Below are 25,223 nucleotides of genomic sequence, written 5' to 3'. Positions count from 1 at the left end.
AGAAACAACACTGTGGCTACTGTAAATGTTTTCTGCTTGTCTTATTCATTTGTGGTTTGATGAACTGTTGTTGAAATTTAAAATGTGCATGACAGCGAAACATGTTGTAATATGTCTGTTTTTGTACTGTGTTGTTTCAGACATACTGAAAGAGGGTGTCCAAATGAAGATAAGAGGTATGATTTTTATCCTTGCATTCAGTTGTGCAATAATGTAGAACGTCCTGTAGATGGTGCTATCTTTTTTTCCTATACTATGCACAGAAAGCGTTCACCTTTGGTTTTGTTTCCATTCAAATATCGTACACACATATTCGTACACATGTACGTTAAGATATCGTTACAAATGTAGACAAGACATTATTATTGGGGTGGAAAGCTAAAGGCTTTTATCGTGTACGAGCCAGCATTGCTTCAGGAAAAAAGCAAAACTCCCAAACCAGAGGAGACCTGCCCTCCGCTAGGACCTAAAGGAGAGTATGTGATGCATTCATGAACATTCTCCAACTCGGAATTATGAGTACAACATAAATAACAGCTCACGTGACTTTATCACTGCACAAAACTGGGACAGCTGGGTTCTCCCACTACATTCCTGCACTTGTGGGATGACAGGAGATAGTGGAAGTTTTTTTTTTTACGCTGTATGACTGTGAGTTCCAAGTATATGTAAAGTGTGCTGGGTTGAGCCTGCACCACCACTCCTCCCCCACGTATGGTTTGCAGAGTGCCACGTAGTCCACCAGACTGTGTGTGCGTGCGCGTGCGCGTGTGTGGTGTGCGTGTGGTGCAGGCCCCAGTGCAGTGCTCCAACAGTAATGGAAACCCAGCATTTATGAAAGAGGAGGAAATATTTGAATTATCTGTGTCTGTTACAGGAGTTTTAGCTGAGCCATTTGAATGATGTATTTTCTTTTAACAAAAGGAAGGGGGGGGGGGGGGAACGAGAGAGAAAACCTGACATTTAAAGGAAATGAGAGCCGAAAAAACAAACGAATGTCTGAACACAGTTTGTTCCGGGAAAAAGAAATCCATATTAAATAATGTCGATTGAATGAATCCATTCCAGGGTCAAACTTTGGCCAGCATAAAACCTATAATAACTTTTTTAAAGTACAATTTTAACATTCTTAACTGTCATACAAGTAAAAAAATAAATAAATAAGAAAAGTTAATAGGAACTTAAATACAATTGTGTGCCTACCTTTTGATGATGCATGATAGATAGTCTCAGAACTCACGTGACTATTTTACATACTTAATTGTTATCCAAGTGTGCCCCTGGTGGTGTAATAGTTCATGCTTCTGTCTTTCATGGCAGAAGGAGGTCTATTCCCAGCCAGGGTTGTGTCAGGCAGTGCATCCGGTGTGAAAACTAAGCCAATACCATCATGCAAAATTCAGTGAATTTACATTTTAAAACAATTTGTAAACAACGTTTGTTACTGTCAACATACTGAGCAGCCATGACGGAGACGCTTGTATTGTTCTCCTATGCCGTGTTGTTCTATGGTTATCATCACATTGTTCCTCTTTGCCATCACCAGTACTCTTCTATGGTAATATCACGAAACAAAGCAAAAAGCCAAAGAAAAACACTCGAGAGTTAATCCCTTTAGATGCTCACTGAGCTGAAGTCTCACAGGATTTTTTGAAAACTCACACGATTATACATATAAGAATGAAGAAACATAATTATTAAATTGACATGAATGGATGAATGGCGTGGTCCACATTTGCAGCACAATCTCTTTTTAAGGGCTTGTTGTTCATAAAAGTACTCTTAAAAAATGGATCTGCTGGGAAACTGGACACTGAAACAAAATGTGTGCCAGATGTTGACCAAGTGGCAGCACTTGAAATCTCTTAATGGGTTAATTTAGCACCACGAGAGCACAGAGACACACTTTTCCACTGTAATCATTTTTTGTTATTCTTTCTCTTCCTTAGTAGTTTCCACAGAGGCATTTGTTGACAGACTGTACATTGAAGTGTAGGAAGAATTTTTCAATAATATTTTAAATCAACTAAACCCAAAGATGACCACGATGATCTTTCAACCACCTCACATATTGGCAGGACTGATAAACATCTCACTTAGCTGTACTTTTCTGTGCTTTCAGTTGTTTTTCCCTCAATAATTGATTGTCCATATGACTCCAAACTGACAGGGTTATTACAAATGTTGGGAGTAATGCGGAATATTCCCTAAAATAGCAATGTTGTGGCAATTGTAGGCAATCTCTCTCCCAGGATAACACCTGCTAAATCATTTATATACTAAATCAAAAAGAAAGTGGCCCTATGCAAGAGCCCTGTGGAACACCAGATGATATTTTTACAGCGTTCTTCCATTTCTGTGAAGTGGCTCAAATTCCTTGAGCACAATCGAATGGCCAAAAAAAAAAAAAAATCTGGACCAGAGGTGGATTCCAGCAACAAAGAACTTGGCTAATTCCTCACAGATGTGCTGAGGGAATGCTGCGCAGCCTGAGAGGAGAAGAGAAAGTTGAGAAACGTAAGTTACGAGCAAAAAAACATCAGTGACCCGGTTCAGCTGGATCGGACCCTGTCTGTCTGACTGAGCCATGTGCTCATGTGTTGTTTTTTAAAGAAATAACACGCTATAAAGTGTTGGCCAATAGAACCACAATAGTGTTTGGGACATTCATTCACATGTTCATTTTAGACAGGCTTTCTTCTTTTCACTCAGTGATTCCCCATTTTTTCTCACAATTTACTAATGTACAATTATGAGGCAAAAACGTATATTTATCTTGTGTGTGTGCAGTCTGAAAGGTTCTGGAGAAAGGAAAGCGTTCTTGGATGCTTCCAAGACCCCATTTGTCTTGGAGTCAGGCCCACAACTTACACATGATGAAAAAGCAGCCTCACGTAATGATGAAGGATGATGTTTGTCCAGTCTGTTATCTGAGAACTGAACAACTGACTGTCCTCAACGACTATGAACGCTACCGTTAAACCCTAAAAGCATGTATTGCAGTACATTACGGTATAATACTCAGTGAGCCTGTGTTTTGTTTATTCTTTGGCTTTTTGTCTGTTTTTAATTTATTGTGATGTTGCAAGCCTCCCTGTCCTGGCTGCTTAATACAATGTGGCTAAATAGGTCAACTTCAGTAATAGCAAAGATTAATTTAATTCACATTGTTACAAGTGTAAATGTACAAATTTAAAGGTCACGTCGTGTGTAACAGCAACATTACTGTCACTTTTCAACAGCAACATCATGCTAGGTTAGCCTTTTGGCTGAAGAAAAACAAAATGATCAAACTTGTAGCTTCCACATCTGCGGCTGACTGACTGATAATTGGCAGAGCACAAGGCTTTATTGAAGATGTTTAGCGAAGCCTGCTTTTTTATACGCTCTCCGCCACAAAGTGGTGGGTGTATACACGGGGCGGACTTATCTAGTATGGGGCGGGTCAAAGGTGGTATCATGTCAATGCGGAAGGAGGCTCTTCTTTCATGACGTCATGAAAACCTGCAACTTCAAAAGTGACCGTCTCTTCTCTACAAGTGGAGCAAACAAGTGAGGGAGATGAGAGAGAGCTTTTTCTCACATTTGGAGCACATAAACAGGTTCTAGGAACACACATATTACTATTAGAAGGTCACTGAAAAGTCACATTTGCATAACAGGCTACCTTTAAGTGCGTTCATTCAGAAAAATGCCCGGCACTCGCACTGCGCTGCACTCATTCGCGTTTCAGAATGTTTACTTGGGCCATCACTTCATAACACAACACCGAATGATAGTAACGTTCTTGGCTTTGTGGATCCTGACCAGACCAGGGTTAGCCCCAATATATTGCCATAGTTGTTGATTGCTGGTGACCTGGTAACATTAGTGAACAACTACTGCTTGTTTGACTTATTCCAGGCATCCTACAAGGGGAAAAAACACCACAGAAATGGGACGATTTGGCAGAAATGGTGTGGTTTTTAGGAATCTAGTTTCTAGGTGGCTTCAAGATGGCAGGGGACACCACAGTTGACGCAGGCTGGGCAGCCAATAGGAGAGCAGTGATTGAATGAATGTTAATGGCTTGCAGGTGGACGTTGCAGGCTCAGCCCTTCAATTTGCCTTGCTCACTGCCATGCGATGAATTTTGTGGCCCATATCTGCCTTCAGTTTGTCCTTATCAAAGCCTTTGCTGTATTCAAAGTGTCCGATGGACACACGGAGACATTTTTTGTGTAGGGATCATGTAGCGAACACAGGGATTTCCACATCCTGTTCTACAATCTGATGAGCAATTAAGTTAAATACTACTGACCATTGGCAGGCAGACAAGCAGGCTGATGACCACACAGACTGGGGGAAAAATGTCCTTACTCAATGTGCAATAACTGCAGTGTAGCAAGTAAAACTGCTGTCAATTTGTGAGGAGTTGCATAAAACCAAGATCATGATCGTTCAGCCCCAAACCATCCTGTGGTTGCTTGTATAGATTCTTTCTTGTTTTCCATACAGAGGAAAATTAAAGGCTGTAAGGTTTCCCAAACTATGCATTATAGCTCTGGCGTTAACAGCCGGGCTGTGATTTCACAGGATTCAAGCAGAGAAGTTTCCCGTGGCCACTATAAACACAGTGATGCTGGACCTGTTTATTATTCAGTGTAACTACTAATGACTTCATCACATTGTCAGGTACACAGACTAAAAGGAGTGTGGTGCAAATGTTCTACTCTGCCTGGGAGTTCATTCATTGTCCATTGTTTTGTCATGACAAGTAGCACATTTAACAACTCAATCTCCCACAATTTCATTGCCTCAGTCGGCGTGTATTACTCCTCTTGTTGTGACTTGTGCTTCTGCTTCAGTCCCACCTTTCTGCGCCGTCATTGGCTGGCTTTTCAGTGACTGCTGCAATCTGTTGTTTAGACCATCATTGTATGAAAGGTCCCCTGTTATGCAAAATGTCCTTTTTAATGTTGTTCTAACAGTGACATGTGTCCCCAGAGCCTGTTTTTGAGCGCCAAACTTGAAAAAAGTTACTCCCTCACTTGTTTGCTCCACTTTTGATAGAAGAGGCTCTCAAACGGTCACTTTTGAAGTTGCTGCTTTTCATGACGCCAGGAAGGAAAAACCTCCCTCCTCATGGATACCATACCACCTCTGACCGGCCCCTCGCTTGATGAGCTGATGTATAAGATGTATAGACCCACAACTTTTTTAAAAACAAGCAGGCTTTGCTACACATCTTAAACTCAAGCCTGGAGCTCTGCCAATTATCTGTCAGTCAGCTACAGACGTGGGAGGTGTAAGTTTGATCATTTTGTCTTTCTTCAGTACTATAAAGAGGCTAACCAAGCATGTAGTTGCTGTTAAAATGTGAGTGAATGTAGCTATGCTGGTGTTGCTAATTGCCCTCCTGTTCCGCTTCTTAATGTTACTTTGTTGCATGTGATATATGGCACCTATTACATTGGCCAAGTGCAGAGTAAAAAGTTGATAAAGCGCACAATATTGCTTCTGTCAGAGACAGGTGTGGACAAACACAGCTTATTTGCATTAAAGCTACAAACACACGCATACTCCCACCAAGCACCTTTAAACTGTCTAAATTCCAGCATCAAGGCTATTGTGGCACCTCTGAGACTTATATAAATTGGTGAAAAAAAGTATAAATGGGAACCTTAAAGTTAATTCAGAGTTCTGCAGTTGTTTTTGGTCAAAGTAAGTCAGACGTAGTCATTCATTCACAGACAGTATGATAGTGTAGTGGGCTAAGTATAAAATCAAAACGTAGAACTTATCAAACACGTCACGTATTCAGTTGTAATATGAGCACGCTCCTTTCCTTGTGTAACCATCCCATCATGCCAAATCACAACTCCTCCTTCTCCTCATCATCATCTGTAAGGTTACATGTGCAGGCTACTGGAGTGGAGCAATGTGATTTTACTGCATAGTTTTCCAAATAGACATGGTGGATTTGTAACTTTTCAAGAAAGACAAGTGCCACGGCCACAACAATGGGATTACGCACTGGCACGCCACTTTACGCATACGCCTGCGTCTATTTATTCGTCTTCTCCCTCCAAGGCGCACGTTGTCAGCGGCACCCTGGAGCTCCACAGGGGAATAACCAAAAAGCCGCTCTCCGGCAGACTCTGCAGTGGTCCCACAACGGAAACGTTTTCAGCATCTTAACCCAGGGCGCCGAGTACCAGCCGCCCAGACGCCGTGGCGCACCCCAGGAGCAAGTGCAGCCGCGACCGATTACCATCATCCACGACAACACCCGCCAACAGGAGCCCTCCAGCCCGCAGCAGCCACCTGCTCCTCGGCCGGACTCCGAACCTCTTCCCCCGGTGCTCCAGCGCCTGGTGCGAGGGCGAGAGCACCGCAGACTCCACGACGAGCTGCACCGGGCCGAGCGGAAAAATGACACCCAGGAGAAGGTCACCGTTAGCCCGCCTCTGCCCAACAGGGAGGACATGATGGTGGGCGATGACCCCTACGATCCGTCCAAATCCTTTGATAGCGACAACCCGTATTACAACTACTATGACGTGTACGAGAGGCCCAGGGCCAGATCGAGACCCGGATATGGCACAAGGTACCATCAGTACGGTAAGAGTGAGGGCTCGGTTCTGTGAACACAATGAAGACACCCTTGTGCTTTGACACGCTTAGTGAGACCTATGTGGCCACTTTGTTAGGTACAGCTGCACTGAGATCCAATGTTGAATGAATATTGGTGGAATATTCTTTCAAACATTTTAGAATTTTTTAAGGTTTCAGAACTGTCATCTCTGTTCCTTAAATTCAGCTTAAATTCAGCTTAAAATGGAAATATATAAAAAATATAATTAAGACCAGCATTTTTGATCCCACATTTAACCTAACATAAGCTAATGCAATCCTTTATTTTAAGATTTCAATCTGAATACTATCCGCTTTATGTTTTAATTTTTTATATTCGACCACCAGATGGCGCCACTTTTTCCCTTTCGGAACATGCCGTAAAATTGGTCATCTTTTACTGTTTTCTGCATGGGTTCTTTGAAATGATACTGAATCATGATGTTTGGAATTGTGCATTTTTTTCCTGATAAACATCAGTGAAGCTGTGTAAACATGCTGGCCTTTAAAGGATTAAAATAATATAAATAATTTTGATATGTAAATTTCAGGCATACGAAGTTTTAAAAGATTGTCTTGTTTAAATTAGAATTACAAATAATATATTTTTTGTCTTTAGGGTCATCAATTGTGTGATTTTTTTTTCAAGGACCTCTTTTTTGTCAGTTTTGATTGACAGTGTTAAGTTAAGTGTTAAATTAACAATTAGTTTGTTATTGTGGTTGTTTGCAGTAAAAAAAAATAGGCACCATAAGGCAGCCAAAATATTAGAAACAGCCAATACTACAACAAAAGGCCATAGTGGATATCATCAGTAGCAAATGTTGTGGCTGGATCGTGGTACATTTATCCTGTATGTCGAAGTATATGCATTGAAATACAGTAACTGTTGTGTTTGTTGCAGGTCTTCCTGACCTGGTGCTTGACCCATACTACATTCAGACGGCCGCTTACGTCCAGAGCATGGCAATGTACAACCTGAGATGTGCAGCAGAGGAGAACTGTTTGTCGAGGTAGGCTGTTTGTTGCATTGAGTGAGATTCAGTCTTAGCAATAAAGTGCTTGTGGCTAACAGGAGGTAAAATTAGCCAAATGGCCCCCACGGCCGGATAGAAGCAAATGTAATCACAGTTTGCCGGAGGAAAGGAGCCCAAATGGTAAACACATCATCGAACCCAAACAGCCACGTGCCTCTGTGCTATTTTTCCACCCGCCATTTAAGCTGCTTTCCCTCAGACAACTCCACATCCGCTCTAGACAAAAAAGACGTAATGTGACATTTTTTATTCTTATATTCTGCAGCTCATCCTACTCGGCCCGGGACTACGACACCCGCATGCTGCTGCGCTTCCCCCAGAGAGTCAAGAACCAGGGGACGGCTGACTTCCTTCCCAGCAGGCCACGCTACGCCTGGGAGTGGCACAGCTGTCACCAGTGGGTACATAAAAACACCACAAGATCCGATGTTGTATTTGTAATAAATGGTAGTGTCTCAATCTCTTATACTGTTTACACATACATGCCTTCATTTTTCCCAATGAAAACAATAGAATGAATCTGTTCCAGGGTCAAACCGTCACAACAATACAACCTACAGTATATTGACTGTGCAGGCGTTGTTTTTACGGTTCACATTTTTATACAAGTGTAAAAATTTAACTTTAAAATCATTCGGTTCCATGTGTAGTGTTTAACTGCCATACTAGTGGAAAAATTCGTTAGCACGCTAAGCTAGCGCTGCATAAAAGGATGCCTGACACATACTGCAGTGACAAACGTGCAAGGGGGAGATGAGTGCGTGTGCCTTTCCCGTAAAGACGAAACGCAGCTGATGTTCTTTTGTTGCATGTCATTCCATGATGCAGTAAGTTCCATTTGTGGTTCTGTGGTTATCATCACATTTTTTCCTGGATTTCCACTACCATCCTAGAAGCCAAAGATCCTTTAGATTAGGTATGCTCACTGAGCTGAAGCCTTTCAAACCCTCTCTAGCAAAAAGTGACCAGGTTTTTGTTGACATTCTCAATTTGAGTCTTCTTTTTCTATGATCATCGATATTGCTTTAATCACATTGTACTGAGCAGCCAGGACAGAGAAATGCAATCACAGCAATAAGTTCAATTTCTGGTTCTACGGTTACCGTCACATTTTTCCTCTTTGCCATCACTATCCATCCATCCATCCATTTTCATCCTCATTAGGGTCGCGGGGGCATGCTGGAGCCTATCCCAGCTGACTTCGGGCGACAGGCGGGGTACACCCTGGACTGGTCGTTGCCATCACTAGTACAGAGTTAATCCTTCGTGCTCACTGAGCTGAAGTCTGGTGATGATAGAGCCAAATGAACTCTGCCTAGCAACAAGCGGTCAGGCTCCATTGCTGCCTATGCTTATTGTTACAGTTAAATATAAAATGAGCCATCTTGTGTTCCATTTATTACAAACGTAATGCTTTATTGATCCTTGGAGGAAATTTGGTGTGTTACAACAATAGACGTTCTTCTGGCATCTTTTTATCCACCCGTTTTGTGTGTGTATCAGGAGGAAAGCACACATACAATAGAAGAGTAACAAAAATAGCTTAATTAGTAGGTATATGGGTAATTACTGGATCTGGTCTATTGCCTCATGCGCATAAAAAAGACATCAGACAGTCAGACAGAGAAAGTAGGCCCATTACTGTTTCCATAAAAAAAAACGAACTCATCGTGTCTCCGGTCTTCATTTTTTATAGCTGGGTTCTTTCAAACTCTCTAAAGATTGATCGTACGTTTGCACTGAACTTTAGCTGACCTGCTGTGGGTGCTGTTCATTTACAACGCACACAGAGCCAGACGCTGGAAAGCAAAAGGTGATAATGAGCCCTTTCCTCAGTGGAAAGGTAAGCGATTTCTACAGAAACTACCTCATTCCATTGATATGTTGTGGTAGACAAGGGGAAAATAAACACCCACTGTGGCCCAGCCACTAAACACCGTTCATGTAGGCTGTGCACATTAGTAACACATTGCATTGATACAAGCTAATGCATTATGCTATCATATTTGTATTATGGCCACCACATTAGGAACACGTGCACCATCCAATGGCTTTGTCCTCCCACGCAGGCACTATCACAGCATGGATGAGTTCAGTCGTTACGAGCTGCTGGACTCAAGCACGCATCGCGCGGTCGCTGAGGGGCACAAGGTCAGCTTCTGCCTGGAGGACACGTCCTGCGACTACGGCTACTACAGACGCTACGCCTGTACCTCACACACACAGGTGCTGTAAAAACACCACATGGCCTTTGGGCTTCGTACGCAACATTTGTGTGAAATTGAAGTGGTGCCTGTATCCTGATCTGCACCATATTTGAACATTGTCTCCCTCTGCTCATGCTTCACCTCTGCGCAAGGTTTTGTGGATATCGGTTAAGTTATTTTTGTGTACTCCTACGAGCAAAAAAAAGTGTCTAAAAAAAACGTCCCAGGTGTGCACATTTATCCAGATCGACACCAAATTGCAAGGCTTCATTCCATGACTCGTGCGTTACACCTGCACACAGTTTTATTAAAATCTGGTGTGTATTTTTTGCGTGAAGTGTGAAAACATTGAAAATAAAAAAACTTCCAGATGTGCATCTTTATCCAGATCTGCACCAAAACGTAAATCCTTGTTTCATGCTCTAACCCTTCACAAAGTTTCATGGAATACAGTGTTTGCAGTTTTTGTGTAACCCTCCTACCTAACAAAAACACGCTTTAAGAAATCTAAACATAAACAAAAAACCTTGATCTGCACGTTTGTCCAGGTGTATATCAAATTAAAATCTTTTCTCACTTAAATCACCTTAAGTCACCTCAACTAGTGGAAATCAGCCATGTCTTTTTTGCGTCATCCTGCTTACTAAAAAAAAGGGTTTAAAGTAAAAATGTAAAAAGGGTTGCGGATGCGTACCTTTACCCAGAACTGTTTTCTTCCTTGGCTCATGCTTCACTTCTCAACAAAGTATTTTTGGCTTGATCCTGCTAACTAACAAGAAAGTTTGTTTTTTTTTGTAGAAGTGGAAAATAATCCTTTACGTCCACCTTTATCTGGATCTGCACCATCAATAAATTTCTTGGCGCATGCTACACCGCTCCACAAATTTCATGTATCCAAGTATTTTTTTTTTAAGTGGGGAGGAAAATTATTGTTTCGCACTTTTATCCTGATCTGCACTAAAAGTGAGTGAGTTCTTCGTTCTGCTGTTGTGTTTGGACTTCATTATATGACCCCAGGTGTATCACTGAGTTTTTATTAAGGGTGATTTTTTTGAATGTGGATGATTTATACTGCTGCTGTGTGCAGGGCCTGAGTCCAGGATGTTACGACACCTACAACGCAGACATCGACTGCCAGTGGATCGACATCACAGACGTCAAACCAGGGAATTACATCCTCAAGGTCGGCCTTGTCGACCTTTAGACATCTTTCTTCACTGCCGTTGTTCCTCACTCGTGCGTCTTCTGTCCACAGGTCAGCGTGAATCCTTTCTACCAGGTGCCAGAGGAGGACTACAGCAACAACATTGTGCGATGTGATGTTCGCTACACAGGCAACTACGCCTACTTGTCTGGTTGTCACGTGTCAACGTAAGCAGCAAGGTGGCTTCACTGAGCCTTTTAACTGCTTCATTAATGATTCCATGTTGTTCTTTTCAGGTATTGATGGAGGATAATTATTCACAACTGTGTGACTGACACTGAGGAGGACTGCATATGAAAGTATTTACAGTACGAGGGAGTCATGAAGTAGAATAGTCATAGGTTGTTTAGTTTAAATGTACCATTAGATAGAAACTGACTGTTGTCATTGCATGCAGTGTGTCTTCTTTCGTTTTTTTTTTCTGTGAGAGTGATTTATTTTCCTTCCTCCAGTCTGACAGTCTATTTTATTAGTTTTTATGAATGGTTCATTTTTTCTTACCTTTCAAGCATTCTAAATCATAAAAACAATTAAAGTTGTTTTGAAATGTCAAAATGAAAAAAAATGATCAACATAGTCTTATTTTTAAATCACTGTCAACCGTGACAGTGTTACTTTTATAGTGTTACTTTTATAGTGCTTTTAGGAAAATGTGTTTTTAGTGCTGATCTTATTTGAAATAAAAATTGTGATTACCTGACTCTGCTTTTATGCTATAATTTGTCCCCCATTTTTGCTCACTATACATTCTCATAGTGTTTCTAGATAACTTTTTGGACAGTTTTCCATTTTTTTGCCAGTTGTCACTAAGGCATCTTTATCACACATATTGCATTGAAAATCAAGCATTTATTAAGCATAAAAATTGCCTGATGATGAAGCGGAATCAGCTTTAAATACAGGAAAATTCCACACTTTGCATTAATTTCCCAATACAGAATTTCCAAATCAATTAGTAATCATCACCAGCATTGTGATCAGGGATTTTGTATTGATAAGGATAATGCTGTGTACTACTACTACTACTGTACTGCACTTGCACATTTAACCTCACTGAAGTCATTGTCATTATCATATAATATGTATCAGTGTTTATTTCAAGCACATATTTCATTTCATATTAAAACTGTCATATACTACAGTAGTGCAAAGAATCTGTCAAATGTTGGCGCAAAGAGAATGCTGCGTCCACCACACCACCAGAGAGTGCTACTGAGTCCCTAATCCTGTGGAAAAACGGAGTGAAAGTTGATCCTTTACTCTTTGGTTTACTCCTCAAACCCGCACTTGTGCCGTATGGGCTTTTTTAAACGTTACTAACAATCTGCCTCCATCACTAAGTAATAATTATGGCTTGATATATGATTTATGTTCTTCTACAATACAGTGTTTAATTACAAGTACAAAAGTCGAATGCTACTCAAGTACCCGGATGTCTCACAAGTGCGATGTGCGCAGGCCGTTATGAGTATATGACGTCATGAAGCCCATTAGGTGTCCAGTCGACGTCTGCGGCATGTACGACCATGTCTATGTTTACGACTACTAACTAGCTCACTTGTAGTAGAGCGGAGCTCCGTTGTCAGATAGTTAGCTGCCAGGCTAACTGGAGTCATCCGTTAGCTGTGTGTCATGTTGTAATTTGACATTCAGTTGCACATTCAATGTCACGGCGATGCATCCTATCAGCGTGTCTATTCCTTCTTTTCGCTCAGAAAACAACAACATGGAGAGAGGATACACGGTGAGTTGTGTCTGTCAGTATTTTTTTTTTTTACCACAATGATTGTGATATATTCCTTCTTAACCGCCAACATAGCCCTTTCAATACCACCGATTGTTTGTGCTACTATGGTCATTTAAGGTCAAACTGTATGTTGGCTTACATTGGACTGATTACTGAAGGACTTTAGAATAACTGGCAGAACGTCACTGCCTACGATTCCCACAATGCACCGCAACATAGTAAACATTTTTATTGAAGTATAGTGGAACCCACTTAAGTTAGTCCCGCTTTGGTCGCCAACCCGTCTCAAACAACTCGACAAGTCCCAAGTCAGCCATGTTGTTATTAAAAGAAGTGCCCGCTTAAGTTGACGTCAGCATACATGATCAACCGCTTTACTTGGCATAAAATTTGAGATCCAAAGGGGTCGTTAAAGCTTTATTGTCACTGTCCATACAAATAATTATAGCAGGAGCTCTGTTAGATGAGAGTATAAATATGTCGATGAAATGGCTGCAAAATAATATGAAAACAGAAAAATCTAAAACATATGCACAAATGGAGGAAAATGACGTTAACTACTGTAGGCTCAAAAATCCTTTTTTATTGACCATCCTTTTCGGCTTTTTTGGCAACAGTCTGTGTCAATGTCAGTCAGTCTGACGGGTGTCAAGATTCCCTCTTGCAAGTGTTGATGAAGAGTGGGACAGAGGAGGAGGAAGTTCTTGTCCATGTGTTTCCTCCTGATAACCACTGACACATCAACATTGTGGATCTAAACATCCGTTTTTTTTTTTTGAATGGTTCCTCTCTTTCAGGTATTTAGAATCGACGTGCTGATGAGTGGACGGCAACACACCGTGGAGAAACGCTACAGTGAATTCCACGCCCTGCATAAAATGGTGAGACGTGATATTTTTGGCATTCTTAGTCAATTTTGTAATACAGTGGATGCCCTCATATGCACAAATCAGCATTTATGACCCTGCAAATGTTCATGTTTTTGGTCCAAAAATAACATTAAAAAAAAAATCTCTGAAAATAGTTTTTTTCTGCAGAAAACACATCCCATTCAGCCTAACTTAGTCAGTAATAATTTAAAAATACGTAACCATAAAGCACAAAAAATGTACAGCATAATGTCAGTCTAAGATGGTGGTGCCCTGTTTGTGATACGGCTGAAGCACTAGCTAACATATGGTCGTAAGTTGTTACTGGTATTACAACCGGCAAGCAGTGTAGATGGATTATGTAGACGCGGCTTGGAGAGTCACCTTCCAACTAGCTGCGATGACCCAGCAGCCCGCGGAGCAGGGGAGCTGCATATCACCGCTAGCTGCTTTAGTGGGACATGGAGGCGGCCCCACAACAGATGGAAGCGTGGTTGTAGCGCTAGCCTGACTACCATGCTCAATTCAATTCAATTTAATTCAATGTATTTATTTAGTGCCACATCACATCAACAGTTATCTCATGGCACTTTACACATGTCACGCTTCTAAGTGGGGAATAAAAGAAAAACAACTGAATGACGGAGGCAAGGAAAACTCCCTCTGGGGAAGAAACCTTGAACCCAGGCTCTGTGGGGTGACCGTTTGTCTCGACCGGTTGGATTGGGATAGGAAAATAGAGTAGATGGATAGGTGGTAGATCAAGCCAGAAATCAGTAGAGTCTTTATCTCAGTCCAAGGAACATAGAGGAGTGCCACTGATACATATCAGCGTATCAGGGGTCAGTTCTAACTTTGTGCTTTAGCAAAAAGGTGGGTTTTGAGTTGGCTTTTAAATAGAGAGAGGGTGTCTTCAACCCCCCCACCCCCACTGATTGTGTCAGGAAGATGATTCCATAACAGAGGAGCCTGATAACTAAGGCGCTACCTGCCATTCTACTTCTAAAAATTGTAGGAGGGGCAAGTCAGTGTAAATTCTGGGAGCGCAATGTTCTGTCTGGTCTGTGGACAGGACAGAATTTTTAACTCAATTCTAAATTGTACAGGTAACCAGTGCAGTGAAATATGATCTCTTCTGATTCTGGTTAAGAGCATCTAAAGGGTCTTTAAAGATTTCTTGGGGCAACCTATTAACAGAGTTATAATAATCCAACCTGGAGGTCACAAAAGCATTGCTAAAGGCTAGAATCCGCTTTCATCTGTTCTATTGGTCATCTTTCATTATCATTCATGGTGAGTGCCTATGTATTTTATAATTTAAAATGCATTGAATAAGTGTGTGAGGAATATTTAGGGCTCCAAATGGTTGCCAATGGGCAAAAACGCAGCAACAGTCTAACATACACGTCGTCTCATTTTAACTCTAACATTAGCTACATAAACTGGTTTGTTGATCTGCATTTTTATGCAGCTTTGCACCAAACTTTTATGACCAACGTGTGCCAACCCTCCACAACATGTAGTAAGTAACTAAAACTAAACGTGTTATCCAAACCAAAGCCTTTCCCTTTGCACTTGCCGGAGGTAATGATCATTTTAGCCCTTCTTTGTCCAGCTGAAACGTTTGCGCTGATTTTATTTAATTTTTTACATCTTTTGTTAAGTGGTTAGAAAGAGGAATGAATAAATAAATGAATACATGTTACACTCTCCCTCTTCTTCTCCTCTTCAGCAATAACGCACTTAATTGACATTTCTTCCAGCTGAAGAAGAGCATCAAGCCGCCTGAGATCCCTTCCAAACATGTCAGAAACTGGATTCCCAAAGTACTGGAGCAGAGGAGACATGGCCTGGAGCTCTACCTGCAGGTACTCACCTGAACTATGCTTGCTTGTCCACCTGTCGTTTGTAACAGTAATATAAGAGCTCAACATGGACCAAAACTCTTGGATGGATGGGATACATCATGGTCGTCTTAACTTAAAGGGATAGTTAGCGTTTTTGGCATGAAGTCGTATGACATGCCAGTTATATTTCCTCCACTTTGTCCCCTGAGCCGAGCTCTGGTCAGTTTTTGGTGTTGAAGAAAGTAGTTCCGGCTAGTTGGTGGGGTGAGAAAAGTAAAGCGTTTTGCTTCTCAAAACAAAATCCGTTCAAAAGAGTCATACATTAGCATCACAAAACCATTTGACACAAAAAAGTCAGACCTCACAATCGCTTGGCCTTATTTTCGCTCTGTTTTGTGTCACTGCACGCTTCCACTGTTGTGTATGTGTTCCACGGTGTTTACATGCATGGATGATGACCGCTGCGACGCGAGAGAGCTAAAGTGAGAGCACTCCGAAGCACATACACAACAGTGAACAGACGGAAGCACGCAGTGATACAAAGGGAGAGAAAATAATGCTGATTGTGAGAGCTGACTTTTTCATATAGAACATTTTTGTGATGGAAATGTATCACTCTTTTGAACACATATTGTTGCTAAACGCTTTACTTTTGTGTTCCCACCAAGTAGCTCCTTTTTTCAACACCAAAAACTGACCAGAACTCTGCTCACGGGACAAAGTGGGGGAAAAGTCACCGTTGATGTACTGCACCGCTGATGGGGATGTCATACAACTCCATGTGAAAAAATCCTAACTATCATTTTAAGATTATGCTCTGTGGTGCAAAGTCAACATGATACGCGAGAATCTTAGTGGGACAATGTGTCACGCAGGATAACAATGCTCCCATTTGCTGCCCTGTTTTTGTCTTGTCTTGCCAGACTATAATTATGGAGAATGAGATTCTTCCAAAGATATTCTTGGACTTCCTCAATGTCCGCCATTTTCCTTCTTTGCCCAAAACGGAAAGCTGCGGGTAAGCTCAAGCTGCAGCTGTTTAGTTACCAGAACTAAATACAACGATATCATGCTTTGTGGCTTTTATATTTACGGTAATTACCTTTTTAGTCCACTAGAGGGGCTTGTGGCTTATACTCTGTTTTCTCCTTCAAGGTCTTTTGATATAGACTCCATGGAATCAAGGTGACTTCTTTGTTGTGTTCCTAAACTAACATTTACTTGCTGAAATGTACAAAAAAACCCAATTTTTTGTGTGTTGTTTTTTTTTCAGCAAACTTTCCCATCAGCCAGTCATGGTGTTTCTGAATGACCCCTACCTGCTGCCCGATCAACACGGTGAGTTCTGGATACAACATTAGGTACACAGAATTCTGCCTTTAGTGAGGTAATGAAGCTCTGTTTTGTATGACATTGTCGGTGTGCTATTCATGCAACAAAATTTTTTTTATTATAGTTGCGGTTGCAGTAAGCTGTTTCTAATATATTTGGTTGTTTTTTTTTCCTTTCATGTCTTTCAGATGCGTTTTCAAATGTTGTGATCGAAGGCGTCATACATGGAGTTTTTTACACTGAGCTCCAGCCCAGGTAGAACCTTTTTAATACACAAAGATGCTGCACACTGTAGAGAAACTGAACCTCACTTACATCACTAACAAACATTTTTGCACATTTATCAGCATAAGATTTGAGGAATTCAAATCAAGTAATGAAGTGAATAATAATTCTAACAATCAATAGAAGGGGTATTTATTTGACGGCAGCTGTGAGAAGCAAGAAAGGGAATGAAGCATTCAAGGCCTCCTGGGACAAAAAACAAATAAACTGCAGAGCTGGATGACAGCCTGCAACCAGGGAGGTGCCACTCCCTTCAAAATACCAGCGCCTGGGTCACACCAGTGAACACTAATGTAGGGTTCATTGGGTTCATTTTGGACTCCTAAAGACTGACCTCACTTATATTTTTACTTGCAACTATGAGATGATGTTGATTTTTGTGCTTGTATCACTTCATAATGGCCAGTATGTGACACTAGTGCCAGTTAATTATTTAAAGGCATGCAAATAGATGATGAAGGGTGATCACGTTGTGCAATATGAAATCAAGCATTTTTAAGCAGTAGATGATCTGTGAATTAATGTTACATGTTGACATCTCCAATTTTATACGGCGCCATACCAGACCTCATTAACATCTGCGTGTTTTTACTGAATTGTTGTGATTTAACTACAAAGCCACTACTTCCCGGTAGATTTGTTGTATTGTTGTACTAATCTAATCATGTGAAGAGTCTTCTTGTGCCGTAGAATGGATGAAATATTCAAAGTACTGACTGAATCGTTTGATTAAAAAAAAATGGACATCAATGTTATGATATCACAGGGTTTTTTTTTATTATATTTATTACAAAAGTGACTAGAAAGGCAGGTTTTACTCACAGTATGAAGGTTTGCATAGCTCACTGATAGCAGGAAAAAAGCTGAGTATTTCCTCCAATAGTGGTCTCCCCTCTTAATAGATGCTTTGCTTCATTAAATTAAGGCCTCACATTTTTTCTTCCTAATTTCATTTACAAATATCACTATACACTTGAAAGTTTTGTCGCTGTAAGGTTATCTTTAATGCTTCCAAATAAGTCTGGGAAAACTATAGCGCAATTTGAACAGTTTAATGTACCAGGAAGAATGATACACAGGTGGAGGAGCAAGTCCGAGGCACTTCTGGTCAGGTGTCCTTTTACCTAGCTTAACCCACCCCCCCAGTGGTCTCTATATGTGACCTAGTGGTCTTAGCTGGTTGGAGCTGGTCGATACTGAGTGTGAGCAAAAGGGTGCAATAAGATAAAGATGAAGGCCAAGCAAGTGGAAAAAGTACAGCGAGTAGCCAAGTCTGCTCTGGTGACGCTAACATGTGCCAAGAGAGGCTCATATGTAACTACATCTATATCATTACAAAATTAAAAATTCATTTTGACCCATTTTCATTTTGACCCATTCATTTTGAGCCATTTTATAATTTTAATATGTACTTTGTTAAATGACATATTCCATTCAGTATTACGGTACATTACCCAAATATTACTTAATTGTGAAAAAATTAAAACATATTACATTTTATTGTTAAAATGCATTTTGTACTTATCAATGCCCGGTGCTCTCAGCAGTTGAGAGAAAAAAGTGACTTAAGGCCACTATTGGAGGAAAAAAAACAGTAATTTTGGGCATTTTTTAAAACTGCTATTCAATGTAATAATTTGCAAACAAGAGAAATGCTATAATGAACAATATATCAGTATTACTCACTCAAATCTGTACCTTTTTTGGGGGGAAAAAAAACCCAAACCCATTATTCTCGTAAATGTACAACTTTATTCTTGAAATCTGAGATTTTTTTTTCAGTGTGGCCCTAATACTCCGTCGTACATTTCAGTTAAAGTAAACAATGCAAAACTTGCTGATATCGCTGTCATTATCTTAGCAGCACACACAACAAAATACTGTCTTCATATTTTGGAAATGATCTTAAATGGCAAACAGCTTATAAAAAATATCCATATAGGCCTTCCCTCCGTGATAGTAACAGTCCAGTAGTACCAACAGCAGTAACATATTTTTAGAGTTCTCCATGACCGACTTCTTCTTTAAGCCGTGCGTCCAGTTTGGCCTCCGCCTCTGGTTCTTTCATGTTGGCGAACGCCACTTCCTGCGTCAGTTGCTCCAGTGGAGGCAAACCCACGGCCAGGTTTCGCATGGCGATGGCAGTCATCAAGAATCTAAAATAAGAGGAAGAAACGCTAAGAAAAGTGCATAGAGCCGTCCCTCATTTATCACAGTTAATTGGTTCCAGACCCGACTGCGATAATAATTTCCACAAAGTAGGATTCAATATTAATAAATGGAATGTTTTCGGAGTTTGAGCATAGAAAACCTGTTTGACTTTCTAAATACGTTTTTTTAACCATTTTTAGAGCCCTGTAGACATGAAATAACACTCCACAGTCACCCCATAGATGACTGAACTCCCACGCTAAAGCCCTGGCCTTACTCACCCTCGTCGTATGCTGTAGTACTTCTTCACGGCAAAACGCTCTAGTCGCTCCAGCATGCCGGCCTCCCGCCGCTTCTTCACCTCCTTGATACGCCGCTGCCTCTTCAGGAAGAGCCTCACAATGGGATCGGTGGCGTTGACCTCCGACCCAACATCGTTGTCTGCCGACAGGAGAGGCTGCAGCTCCGGTGGGAGAGGCTCTGTTTCTGTTGGGGTTAGACTTGCTTTGGTCAGTGTGTTTTTTCGTTTGTTGACCTTTTCTGCAAGCAGTGAATTAAGAGCATACACAGGAAGTTAGCCGACTCGCACTCAGTGTAGTAAAACTCCCGACGTCCCCATATACTTCATTACTTGTTATCTCAGTAAACTTTGATGGTAGTGTGCCTAACTTCTTTTTACACTTGGGTGTCAGTTAAAAATGTAAAAAACTGTAGATGCATAATCACGTGTGAGGTGACATCTTTTTACATCTTTTTAATTTGTCATTAAAGTTGTTTTGTTTTTATGTTTCCATATACAGTGGTTAACTTATTTTTACACTTGTATGACTGTTATAAATTCGACAACGCTACTTAAAATATTGCTTCGTATAATTAATAAAGGTGGTGACGTTCCACTGTTGCTTATTATGCTTGTCAACATAGTTGGATTTCATGTGCCCCCTAAGTGGGATAGTCCCTACTTTCAGTGTCAGTCCTACGATCGGAAGCTCGGATCGGCCCGAGCTTCCCCCGTGACACTTGAATGTAACTGAGTGTTTAGGATGTCACCTGTGCCGTTGCGAATGCGCTCCTGGAGGTCCAACAACTTGGTAAAGTTCTGCTGCAGCGCCGCTTCTGTGGTGTTAACGTAGATGTACATGTAGCAAGATGGCTCCTCAGACACCGTGTACACTCTGTGGTAAGCTCCAGCAGGAACCTGCACACATGGAGGTCAATTATTGTGTATATTGTGTTATGAAATAAAAGGTTAATATAAGGATATGCTTGTTTGCAGTTGTCACCTTTATGTTCTCCCCAGCTTGAAGGGTGTAGTTTTTCTTCTCCTCCACGACCTCCACATTGATGCTACCCTGCAGCAAGTGGATGCTGGTGTTGCCCAGGTCTTCACTCACAAAGTTCTCCAAGTGGAGTCCTGCAAGGACCCGTGCAAGTAAGCAACACCTGCGAGTAAGTACACACTGGACAAGAAGGTCTGATCACCTGGGAAGTCTGCGATAAAGACAATCTCAGTCTGATTGTCCAAAGTGCTCTCAATCTCCTGGAACTTGGTCCTCCAGGGCGAGAGGTCCACCAGCAGAGGCATCAGCCACGGGTTTGGTCGGAAAGGAGACCAGTCAGCCTTCACGATGTCAACTCGGGGGTCAAAGATCCTTAGAGGAGGGCAGAGTGAGTGTCGAACATACCTCCTACTAAACTTCCACAACATGTTGTCCTACCTTTGCTGGAAGCGTTCATTGATGGACACCCAGATGTCAAAATAGATTTCAGGATCAGAGATGTTGTAGCGAGGCAGCAGTTCACTGAGGCAGGTGGCGTACTGCTTCAGCATGTCACCATGGTCCTTCCAGCGCCGACTATGTGTGAACACCTACCACACGACCACAAGGTTTTACCATGTCCTGTAGATCCACAGATCATCTACTTATCTCACCCCTGGATTGAGATATCCAACCTCCCCAGTTTGGCCGTCCTTGTAGGTGATCTTAACATGCTGGTGGCTGCGTGAGTGTACCATCATGTCCCATGAATAGCCGTACAAGCCGTTGGTCCAATTGTTATAACCCTGGCAGACCAAAGCAAACGACCATGACACCGTGCTACAGTGTGAGACCATGATTACGCAACTCTAGAGTGGTGATAAGGCTTTGTTTGCAGTTAAAGGTCCAAATACTCCACAAGCATGATGTACCTGAGTGATGAAGTGGGAGTATGGCAGGAAGAACTGCTCAAGCATGTAGACTACAGTAAAGATGGCCGCCAGCTTGTGTTTGAATTTGAGCTTTGAAGATTTGGTGGCAGTCTGCTGGCGTTCAGCACGACCACCGCCGGTCTCCTGGTAAACGCAGGACGAGCTAGGCTGGGGGTTAGCTGTCGTGAGCGGGAGGATACCCCTGAGGAACGCCGGGAAGCAGCCGAAAAACCACCTGGGCCAGTCGGTGTAGCAGAAGAGTGGACTGGTGGCCAGCATGGCGTAGGGGAACATGCCTAGAGGGGAGGGTCAGCTTGAAGGTCAGACCACTGTATGAATGACACCATGGAGGGCAAACTCACCAATGCTGAAGAGCTGAGAGTTCATGCAGTGGAAGTAGCTGACGAAGACAAACGCATAAGGTCGCGTGGCGTCAAAAAAGAGTAGGAAGCCAGCACTTAGGTCCAGAATGAGACCACCGCCATGGACCACTAGCAGACTCACTAACTCCACGGGAAGAATCACCCTGAAACACCATGACTTAAACTGAGTGTGGACTTTTGGGGGACACGAGTTTGCTTTGCAGTGATACCTGAAAGGATCAAACAGCCAATGATTCGCCAAGTAGGACATGGAGTACCCCCCCACCCAATCAGCATCCAGCTTCTTGACTCCAGCGATGAAGTAGACAATAAATATCTAGAAGAGACACCTCAATTAGCTTTAAAAAATCACCTATGTCAACTTGAAGGGGAAGAATGCTTCAACCTGCGTCCTCAACAAGGTATAGTTCCACAGCGGCACATGGGCGTTTCTTATGGCGGGTCTTCTTAAGCCGTCCATCGACCTAAAAAGAAGCAGCGTCCAAATAATTGCTTCTATGTGGAAAGAAGTAGGACAAATGCAGTCCACTCACCAGTATCTGTTTGCGTCCATGAGCGTCAGCTGAAATCCGATGAGGCCGTAGAGGTATGAGTGGTTATTCCACGCCGTTTTGTCCAGGAAGAAGATGTACCAGTATGTGGATGTGAACATCAGGCAGGAGAGGCGGTAGAAGCAGCCTAGCATGATGCCCAATGCGCCTTCACACACATACACACACAAAATCATATTTCTGTCATCTTTTGCAAGCCAATTTCTTACAGGCTAAGCTACTGTCGCCCCCCTACCTACACGATTCAGTAACCCACTTAATGGTCATTGACCTGAAGGCCTCACATTGTAGTAGTGCTTTATTTACTTGTAAAAAAAAAAAAAAAAAAAGATAAACTACTGGAAAAATATATTTCCTTTAAGTCAACATAATACTGATGCGTGGACCAACTTGGACCTAAAATCTGAAGGAAAATATGGTCCAAAACTCTAGACAAAACAGATTCAGCTAATTTCATAAGTCTGTACTTTAGATATTTTTTATAATACAGAACCAAGTAAAGCAGGATATAGTCACAAGGATGTGTGCGTTCACACGTTTACGCATAACAAATAAAAAGGCCAAATAATGCCAGCGAGTTGAGAGGAACAACTCTTGACAAAAATAAACCTGCTAGGATAACTATGCATAAAAGGCAAATTTTGATTATTTTTTTTTACTTACATACATATTTAGGAAATTACTCTTTGTCTGTCACTGTATGAGCAGTTTAGCTGGGCGGTCAAAAGTGGCAAACTACATGTGTGGTGCTGCTGTGCATGTGCTTTAATGTCCAGCTACCCTCCAGGGTGTTCCCTATGGCAGTACTTGGCAAGGGAGGTATGGGGGGTGGAGCACAATAAACACACCAATGAACATCACCAGATAGACCAGGTACATCCAATCCATGGGCAGCGGCTTCAGGAAGTTGAAGAGTGGGAAGCGGCACACGGGGGCACCATCCAGGTACTTGTAGTCCACGTGACTGAGGCCACGCTCCTGTGTGATGTCAATGGCCATCAGCATGCCTGCATGGACACACGTGACGCTATTTCTCATGCAGGCACATCCTTTTATTTTCAGATTTAGTATTCACCAAACATGCAACGGAAGATGCCCAATGATGCAGGGTCCGTGGGTCGGTTCAGGAGGGTCACCAGGCTGGGCCAGGAGGTCAAGTCTTCCTTCTTGAAGCCAAAGAGTTGCTCCATCTTACTTTTAGGTTGATCTTTTTTCTTAGGAAGGGCAGCCTTCTTTGTAGCTGTCTGTTCTCCCTCATTGCCCACGAGAGCAGCTATGGAATTACAGCCATTATTATTAAAAAGAAAGTCAAAACAAACACAAAGATTCCTACACTTTCACTGATTTTTTTAACGTTAAATTATAGGTTAGAACGAGGACATTTAGCGTTTAAATACAAGTTTACAAGCGTTTATGACATTAGCTAACGCTAACAAGAAGATCACCTGCAGTCGCGTCTCTCCCCTCCATGTTGCTAAATGTTTAAAATAATGTCTTCAAAAATCTTCCGTGTGCTCTCCCGGCCCCAGGTGGAGGTGTCCTGCCGGGACGGGTGGCTTCAACAAGACGAACCAAGTTACGTGTCACAATCCATCCCACACACACAAACACAGTGCCGTGGCCAGGGGGCGGGACTTGGGAAAAATGTCAGCCTGACATTCGTCGTCTATTGGCTCTTTTTTGTATAAACCCACCTCTAAAAGTGAAGAATGTAACGTCATATCCCGGAAGCAAAACTATATATGAACGGCTGACTACAGTATTAGGTGCAAAAGAAATAATTCCCGCTATCTAAAGATAATATTGCATCTAATATGAATTTTATATACGTATTACTGTACTTTGGTGTAGTGCTGTACACTACTGTTTTTATGAAATATTTTTTCTTTAAATGTAAAAAAAAAAAACAGCGTTATAAAAGGCCTTCGTAGTGTTTGTGTAATGCCTAATATTGATGGCCACTGCACTTTGTACTCTGTGGGGAGCACTTCACTTTCTCTTTAAATGCTCACCATCCACAGAATTCGGTATTTCGTTCGTTTGTTTTTTTGTAACGTGTGATATCTCCGGTTAAAAATGTTAAAGTTGTAGGGAAAACATCAGAATGCCAAGAAAAGCTCAATGCGTACAATTAAAAATAAACATTTGAGCTCAATCTGACAGTAGTGGCGCTGTTGAAAGTCATTTGTCCCGACCAACGCGTATGCAGCAGTAATGGCAATTTCGGCTCTTTTTAGAGAGTCGGTTCTTTTGGCTCGGCTCACTAAAAAGAGTCGACTCTTTCAACTCCCAAGTGGCTCCTCAGATTATGTTGTCTTTAATTTATTACCAAATTATGTGTATTGTGTAAAATGAACTACTAATGTAAAAAAATACAGGATATTTCGCCAACGGCAAAAGTGGCTCAACCAAACCAGGCTTTGTGCTCAAAATGCAACTCAACAAAACCTAACATCCGCAATAAGACTTAATTGGTCCCGCAACGGTGGTTATCAACTTATTTTGTCAAGTCTGTTTTTCGGCCTTGTGCTAAGTGCGTGTTCACATGAACGGGGGCGTTTGACGTCATATTACATTAGGTCCCCAACTTACGAACACCCGACTAGCGAACATTCGCGGATACGAACACAAGCCGACTGGTCTATACTTTATTTTATTTTGCCTTGTAGTCGCTCAATCAGTATTTATACTGCTACTGTACATGCTTGACCAGTAGAGGGCACTGTGACACTGCTAATGGGACCAACAGAGGCAGCATTAGAGCTAATGGGACTAACAGAGGAAGAGTTAGACGCTGGGGAGAT

The 25,223-nt window shown here is 41.8% G+C and overlaps 3 protein-coding genes across 5 annotated transcripts; 2 read left to right on the top strand and 1 right to left on the bottom strand.

Moving 5' to 3' along the window:
• The first annotated feature begins 5,886 nt into the window (after nucleotides 1–5,886).
• On the top strand, nucleotides 5,887–11,763 carry loxa (lysyl oxidase a). 2 transcript variants are annotated; one of them, XM_054757143.1, is made up of 7 exons: nucleotides 5,887–6,603; nucleotides 7,520–7,628; nucleotides 7,918–8,049; nucleotides 9,722–9,878; nucleotides 10,947–11,042; nucleotides 11,115–11,230; nucleotides 11,300–11,763. In XM_054757143.1, the coding sequence occupies exons 1-7, from the start codon at nucleotides 6,003–6,005 to the stop codon at nucleotides 11,304–11,306; spliced, it is 1,218 nt and encodes a 405-aa protein (XP_054613118.1). In that variant the 5' UTR covers nucleotides 5,887–6,002; the 3' UTR covers nucleotides 11,307–11,763. The 2 variants fall into 2 exon arrangements, with proteins under 2 accessions (XP_054613118.1, XP_054613119.1); XM_054757144.1 differs by lacking the exon at nucleotides 7,520–7,628 and having other exon boundaries at nucleotides 6,555–6,603.
• Nucleotides 11,764–12,377: 614 nt separating this feature from the next.
• snx24 (sorting nexin 24) lies at nucleotides 12,378–22,568 on the top strand. Its single transcript, XM_054757641.1, has 7 exons — nucleotides 12,378–12,807; nucleotides 13,608–13,691; nucleotides 15,443–15,547; nucleotides 16,450–16,544; nucleotides 16,682–16,711; nucleotides 16,800–16,864; nucleotides 17,047–22,568. The coding sequence occupies exons 1-7, from the start codon at nucleotides 12,739–12,741 to the stop codon at nucleotides 17,115–17,117; spliced, it is 519 nt and encodes a 172-aa protein (XP_054613616.1). The 5' UTR covers nucleotides 12,378–12,738; the 3' UTR covers nucleotides 17,118–22,568.
• ggcx (gamma-glutamyl carboxylase) lies at nucleotides 17,962–24,041 on the bottom strand. Of its 2 annotated transcripts, none has more exons than XM_054757638.1 (15): nucleotides 23,865–24,041; nucleotides 23,495–23,692; nucleotides 23,268–23,426; nucleotides 22,402–22,567; nucleotides 22,254–22,332; nucleotides 22,078–22,184; nucleotides 21,848–22,011; nucleotides 21,486–21,781; nucleotides 21,228–21,359; nucleotides 21,013–21,164; nucleotides 20,777–20,946; nucleotides 20,578–20,708; nucleotides 20,345–20,492; nucleotides 19,576–19,834; nucleotides 17,962–19,299 (listed from the first exon to the last, which is right to left on the bottom strand). In XM_054757638.1, exons 1-15 carry the CDS (start codon nucleotides 23,887–23,889, stop codon nucleotides 19,140–19,142), a joined length of 2,346 nt encoding a protein of 781 aa, XP_054613613.1. In that variant the 5' UTR covers nucleotides 23,890–24,041; the 3' UTR covers nucleotides 17,962–19,139. The 2 variants fall into 2 exon arrangements, with proteins under 2 accessions (XP_054613613.1, XP_054613614.1); XM_054757639.1 differs by having other exon boundaries at nucleotides 17,974–19,299; nucleotides 19,576–19,780; nucleotides 23,865–24,039.
• Between the last annotated feature and the right edge of the window lie 1,182 nt (nucleotides 24,042–25,223).

Source organism: Dunckerocampus dactyliophorus, chromosome 17 (assembly GCF_027744805.1).
Source record: "Dunckerocampus dactyliophorus isolate RoL2022-P2 chromosome 17, RoL_Ddac_1.1, whole genome shotgun sequence".
NCBI classification, from domain to species: Eukaryota; Metazoa; Chordata; class Actinopteri; order Syngnathiformes; family Syngnathidae; genus Dunckerocampus; species Dunckerocampus dactyliophorus.
This window is presented reverse-complemented; position numbering and strand designations above follow the sequence as displayed.